Source organism: Saccostrea echinata, unplaced genomic scaffold (genome assembly GCF_033153115.1).
Source record: "Saccostrea echinata isolate AGI-Se365-2 ecotype Australia unplaced genomic scaffold, CSIRO_AGI_Sech_v1 ptg000058l, whole genome shotgun sequence".
NCBI lineage: Eukaryota > Metazoa > Mollusca > Bivalvia > Ostreida > Ostreidae > Saccostrea > Saccostrea echinata.
This window is the reverse complement of record NW_026889807.1, coordinates 1,199,936-1,207,055: the sequence shown is the minus strand read 5'-3', so window position 1 is coordinate 1,207,055 and position 7,120 is coordinate 1,199,936. Positions and strand designations below refer to the sequence as shown.

The 7,120-nt window shown below is 30.8% G+C and overlaps 1 protein-coding gene across 1 annotated transcript; it reads right to left on the bottom strand.

Moving 5' to 3' along the window:
• Positions 1-677: 677 nt before the first annotated feature.
• On the bottom strand, positions 678-3,723 carry LOC133174521 (uncharacterized). Its single transcript, XM_061309633.1, has 5 exons — positions 3,428-3,723; positions 2,832-3,061; positions 1,302-1,430; positions 934-1,045; positions 678-804 (listed from the first exon to the last, which is right to left on the bottom strand). Exons 1-5 carry the CDS (start codon positions 3,721-3,723, stop codon positions 678-680), a joined length of 894 nt encoding a protein of 297 aa, XP_061165617.1.
• Positions 3,724-7,120: the final 3,397 nt, after the last annotated feature.

Here is a 7,120-nt window from a genome sequence, read left to right as displayed (position 1 = left end):
CCTTTTAAAACACAAAATTTACACTGATACTGTATACAGGGTTATTTTCGCCCCTAGTTATTTTCGCCCTCTCACTCTTGCAAAAAATTTTGCCCCATTTAAATTCACCCATATCATAATTCTGTTTAACAAATTATACTGTGATTTCTTGAATTCGCCCCGATTTAAATTCGCCCACTTGTGTGTAGGGCGAAAGGGGCGAAAATAAAACGGTGGCGAAAATTTCCCTGTATACAGTATTCATAATGTGAAAAATTGTAGATATAAAACTGAGGAAAGTACCGGTCAAAACTATTTTTATAGGAATGAATTTGAGTTACCTAGATCTCTGACAAAAAAGGTGGGGGGATGGGTTGGAACAGTGAGTGTTATTTATTGGCTAAAGCAACACAGAAATACCCTGTGCTAAATGTATTTTAAGATTTCAAACTGTGCCAAAAATATTAATAATGTGCTCCGAAGAACTCAATGATGATGTAATCTAAAACAAAGATAATGTTCAAAATCTTCAGTTAGTTATCTAACGTTTAATGTAGATGTCCTGAAGATAATAGCGAGATTTAAATTTCGGTTTCCAGAACAGTTCTTCACAGCGCATTTACATTTAAAAATTGGATTATTTTGGAATCACGTGTTCTATTCCTGAACTGTCGCAGTGGATCAGATTGAATTGATTCTCACATTTCCTTTAGTTCCTGATAATAGTCATTGGTATTTCCTTCATCATTTTCATAAATTTGTTTACTGTTTACAGGATTACATTTCTCTTTTGGTGTTTGAGATAGTGTCGTTCCCTTTTGTCGCCTATGGAAAAGAATAATTTGCAGATATGCCATAATTCATAGTTTGAGGTTTGTTAAAGTATGCCATTTACTACAATAAATGAAACTTAAAGAAGCAATTTCCCTTTGAAATTGTGCTAATTCTACATACCTCTTTTGACAGATATAAGCAATTAAGACTGCGTTAGCTGTTACTGCAACAAAGAAAGCACCGAACATGATATAAAATCTAAACTGCCAATATGATTCTTCTTCTGTTTTACCTGCAATGGAAAATCAAACTTGGTCTCTTATGTATACCGAACCATGAAGAAGAAGATGGAAAGTTTCTTGCAATCCATGAGAATAAAGCAGTTTCTAATGCTCAACAATATATTGTGAAACTAAAATAAATTAAATGAGATAAGTGCTATGCAACTATATTTGCATATCTTTTCATTTATAATTGGGTCATTTCTGGGTATATACATATACATATATTCAAACTTCTGTAGTATAAACATAATCAAAATTTCTTGCCAGATTCGCACTGCTGTCCATAATACCCGGGTTTACACCAGGAACACACTCCAGTCTCAATGTGACAATAACGACAGTTATCGGGACAGGAGAGACAGCAGTTAGGTCCGTAGAATCCAGTCCTGCAACCTTGCAATGATCAGAACAAAATGAGAAAAAAAAAAGAATATAAATTACATCTCAGAGTTGACTGATATTTGTAATCAATTTTCAAGAACACATATACTGTACACTGTTTATAACTTAACAATTCATACGTATATTTTCATTTTACCAGTGTATACAACTTTGTAATATGTGTTTAACAAAAGCACTTTTGCGGCAATTTGAATTCTACGTCACCTAATCAGATTTTATTTTGATTTCTCTTCTCTTGCAAAAAAAAAAAAAAAAAAAAAAAAAAAAAAAAAAAAAAAAAAAAAAACCTTTTCCAACCTTTTCCAACCTTTCAAAGGTGTTTTTGATACATCTGTGTGGAATAAAAATGCACTATAGTGCACCGTATCTGCTACGTCTTAATCGATTAATCTTCATGTATTTCTAACTCATCTCTGAGGTGAATCAACATTTTGCAGGTGGATGCGTTCACACAAAAGTAGAAAAATAATACGGGTTTCTTTGATCATTTTTTTTTAATTGTAATTCTTGATCTTTTTTTTTATTTTTTTTTTTTAATTTATTTATTTATTTTTATTTTTTTATTTATATATATATATATTTTTGTATGTTTGTTTTTAAAAACAATCTTATTTATAGATATGTAACAATAATTAATTTTAGACATATAACATTTTGAAAGACTATATTGTTGTCTTTCTCATGTCACAGAGAACTAGATTATTCTAAATTTTTGTTTATGCGACAATGCTTAATCCATGATTGAAGACTATTCCTAATTTTTTTTTTTTTTTTCTTTTTTTTTTTTTTTTTTTTTTTTTTTTTGAAAATTATTTAGAGTGTCCCGGGATAAAGGGGGAGTTGGTTAGGTAGTTTTCTTCAAATATTACTATTTAATTGAAAAAAACAAAAACAAAAAACAAAACAAAAGCAAAACAAAACAACCCCCCCCCCCAAAAAAAAAAAAATCGCTTATTTGATCAATCGTCTTCATCACATTTAAAAAGAAATATTTTCCAGATCCTCTCCAAAATATTTCGAAAAAAATATTTGTTTTGTAATCCATTGATTCTGCCCTCTTTCTGGTGAAATCAAAACGATCATTTAATTAGCGCATGATCTAACAACTTTTTCTGCAGGACATTCAATATCAAACAGAATGCGCTTTCAATGGTAGGAAAAAAGGTTCATGTAAAAAAGAAAAAAAAACAATCAGATTTATATTAAATATTACGTTAAACTGCTTATTTATAAGGTCATTTTTACATTTTTTTTTCTTTGAGTGAAAAAAAAAAAATCTTGAAGGGACATTAAACAAACAATCGAACATGTTCACTTGACTAAGTGATAACTTTGGGTCTTTTTTTTTTTTTTTTTTTTTTTTTTTTTTTGAGCTCACAATATAAGTCCTACCATACACCTCCACTTCACAGAGGTCATTGTATGCCTTACTGGAGTATTCATCAGGATATTTATTTTTGGAAAGTCTTTCATTATAGTAGATGACGTATTGCCCATGCACATGGCAAGTTATATTAACAACGGAGGGTATTGTAGATCTGGTATAATTTGTGTCATGGAAACATAGGTAACCATCTAGTCGGTTAGTCGTGTTTGATACATAAACATAAAACCCCAGGAATCTTTTTGTGAATTTGTTAAACTCATCTGAAATGTAAAAATACCCAGTTTAAGAAGAATTAATTTTGTTTTTATTTCATGCTTTTAACTTAAAGATAAATAAATATCTAATGTGGCTATTTTAATCCACATCAGCATTTTTCTCAGAATGTTTAACATCAGCTGCATCAATACATATAAAAATTATATTTTTTGAAGAATGATCTATCTGACCACAATACCGGTTTCATTTGTTTTTTTTTTTTTTCTGTTTGTTGCGTACATTATCAGTCTTTCTATGGTATTAATTCTTTTGAAGTGAATACATTTACTTTGAGATTGCAAAACCTCAGACATTGTAAACATTCTCCAATAAATGTTGTTTGAACCTACCCCACTCCATACTTCCAGTCCTGTGATAAATTCTAATTTCATAAATGCTGTAGACTGATGTCAGGTTTACCCACAGAGTAGCATTTTTGTATCCACCAACTGATTTTACACATTGTCCTCCTCGCTTTGTGCTGATTTCAGGTTCCAGTCCATCCACAGCATTACTGGAGTGGTACTTACTGTCTTGATAAGGATTTGACTGCCATGTCGGTTTATTCAAAGCCAGGTTCACTAAAATGACAATGACTTTTAGTTCATACTTTGCATTATATGTATTACTTAATATAGGCATTAGATGTTTGATAAATTAATTTTCATCCGGCAGTTATACTTTGAAGGAAATAAAAAATGTCGAAGTTTTTCATATTTGTGTTTGTTTTAAACATTCCAGCTTTTGTGCTGGCCTAGTCCTGAACATGGCTTGTACAAACATGTATTTACATATCATTATGAAGTATTAAAATACAACGCATTTTATTTAAATGCTCCATTGAATTTTTCAGATTATATAAATCTTTCCAATTCAAATACGAAGATTTCCGGAAGTTAATGATGTTGTTTGACTACCATGCATGCCTCTGATCAATAGAGTTCTACGGTTAAAATCTGCAGTTCTGCTCTCCTCTAATATTGCACTAGATGGGAGCTGACGCCATAAACAATATTTAAAAATCACTTGCAGAGAAATTACGTAGACTTTATCCAAAAATAAACTTTAGTTTTAAATAAACAGACGAGAAATAGAAAAAAAAAAGAAAGAAAAGTGTGCATATTTGCTATTGAGAAGATCAAGTCAAAAACCTAAACCTCAATTTGTATGTATCGATTAACTTGCTTACATGTAAAGAGAAAATGTCAAGTAATGAAAGGCTTATGGCATTTTCATATACATGAAGTGAGAGTGGTGCTTTCTAGGTTTTCAAGGATTTCTAGGAAAAAAAAAGGTACCAATGCTTTACATAAAAAGAAATTTGAACAAGACAGGAGTCATGCTTTGTATTTAGATGCAGTTGAGCTAAGGTAAAAATGCTTGATTCAAGGTTGAATTTGAAACAAATATTGGTTGTATGTTGCTTTTTTTTAATTTTGAAATTAAATACAACAAGTTTGATTCAAATGCTGGTGATAGATTAGAAATTATAATCTATCCACTATAAGTTTTTTTTGAGCTTAAAAATATGAATAAAATCTCGTCAAAAGACTGAAACCATTTTCGAAGGACATTTATGTTTATTGATTGAAAATAGTTTGATTGTTGAAAAGGATTACTTGATGATTTCAGAAATATTCTTTAAATTTTGTCGTTAATTCATAAAGAATTATTGCATATTTGAAAAATCTACATCATCATGTTCCAATGATCGTTGATAAGTATTTAGCTCTAACTTGTTGAGCATATTTTTTTTCAAGAAATTCCTATATGGTATGCAGTAAATCAGGTTACATTTTAAACTTGTTCAAAACTGTAAAAAGAAATTACCTCCTGGGATGGATTAGTAAATCTTAAATTATTAAATGCTGTTCTTAAGCTATAACAGGATAATGAGTTTCTTAATTTTCTAAGGAAAAATGCAAATAACTCTAACTTACCATAACCATCTGTGCGGCAAATTGCGAATGCTAAGCAGAATATTATCATTATTATCACCAGCATGTTGGTTAAATTCTAATAACCTCGGCTGGATGCTAAACAAGTACAATTCCGCTCTGTGTACAAGGATAGTAGACAATGTATATTAAAACAGTATCTGACAGGAGGAAACTAAATTTCGCAGAAAGCTTCCTCAATAATATATTAGACAATACTTTAAAAAATAAATCTGTCTAGATCGCATGAGCAAGAATCAGTATAGGAAGAGGGCATTTCCTTTATGATAAGCTAATGAATATGCATAACTTGTATTCATTCAAACAAGAGAATGATTTCTTTATTATATCATATAGGACATATCAGTTGGAATACAGTGCACTAGAGAAAACAAGATTGAAAGTTTCTATATTTTTATGTAAAGTTAAAGTTTCTCAAATGCAAGTCAAACTTCAGGTCAAGAGATCAAAAATTCTGGTACCCAAATTAAAGAAAGGTCTTGTCTCTAGGAATATACCTGTGAAATTTGAAAGCCCCAGCACCAACTGTTCAAAAATTATGGCAAATGTTGTTTTTTTTTAAGTAAGTAAAACGTCAAGGTCAAGGTCAAATGGGGCCCTAGGGAAGGTCTTGTCAAAAGTGAATCACATGTTCGTGAAATGTGAAAGCCCCAGAACCAAACGTCCACATGTTATGGCCAAAGTTAAAGTTTTTAAAAGTAAGTCAAACTCCAAGGTCAAGGTCAATGCCAAAATCGTTGGTATCCAAAGGAAAGTTTTGTCACAAGGAATGCATATGTGAAGTATGAAAGCCCTAGCACCAAATGTTTTAAAGTTATGGCCTAAGTTAAAGTTTTTCAAAAGTAGGTCAAACTCCTAGGTCAAGATCAAAAGGTCAAGGTTGTTAGTATCATAAGGAATGTCTTGTCACAAGAAATACACATGTGAAGGATAAAAGCACTAGCTCCAACTGTTCAAAGGTTATGGCTAAGGTAATAGTTGTTTTCAAAAGTAGGTCAAACTTCTTGGTCAAGGTCAAAGGGTGAAAGTTTTTGGTTTCTTGAGGAAGGCCTTGTCACAGGAAATAAACGTCAATTTTGAAAGCCCAAGCATTAACTGTTCACAAGTTATGGCCAAAGTTTGATAAAAATGGATTATGCGTTGCAATTGTGCCAAACAATAAAGCGAAAACTGTTGTATTGTTGTATTTCTTTGCAAACCTGCAATTAAATTAACAAGGTCTCTCTTTTTTTTTTTTTGGGGGGGGGGGGGGGGTATGGGGGTATTTAACATAGTCTTATGCATTTTTTTAAATTTCATTGTGTATTTACTTTCTGTTTATCAAAGGTTAAAGCATTATTAATATCTCATTTTGGTGATTTTTTTCCATTATATGTGATACAATTTTTTACATCTCAGTACATCAATGAAATGTTCTAAATTTATGTATGGAATACCATGATAAGCAATTTTCAAGAGTTCAATTAATATTAATTTAATTTAGTCTTAACAAAGTATACTATTTTCCCTATTTTTGTGAAAGTATTATAAAAAAAAATCAAAAATGTGTTTAATTCCTTTTGTCAATGAATTTTGTGGTTCATAATCAATGCATTGTCACAGACCATCATTAAAAAAAACAAGTGTCACCATTTCTAAATTATTTATTTATTAAGTTTATTAAGTTATTAAGGTTCGCATCGTATGGCCACGGCTTACTGCAAATCGATTAAGATGTGTTCAGTGGGTGCAGACCTAATTGGTTTTTGGCACACTTCCAATCAAAACAAACAATCAAACAATCAATCAATCAATATATAAACTGTACACATGTTATTTTTACACTATAGGCTGGCGGTGCGCCAGTCTTATCATAATTTTTTATTATTGAATGTTTCATAGAGGTTTCATGGGGGTCCTCTTTTAGGTACATGTGAAACAATATCATTTAAGATTACCCCACCCCCCCAACAAGGGGAAAAATAAGGAATACTTTTAGATCAATTTTGTTTAGAGCCAAGAAGATTAAATTTACCAAATATGTTTAGAAAAAAAATAAGGGTTTTTTTATTCTTTTTTTTTAATTCTTTAAAAAAAAAAAA

Coding starts and splice junctions, on each gene's coding strand:
- LOC133174521 (XM_061309633.1), bottom strand. CDS start 3,723: ATGCCTATATTAAGTAATACATATAATGCAAAGTATGAACTAAAAGTC. Junction 3,062..3,427: donor GGAAGTATGGAGTGGGGTAG/GTTCAAACAACA, acceptor ATTCACAAAAAG/ATTCCTGGGGTTTTATGTTT. Junction 805..933: donor GCTTATATCTGTCAAAAGAG/GTATGTAGAATT, acceptor TCTTTTCCATAG/GCGACAAAAGGGAACGACAC.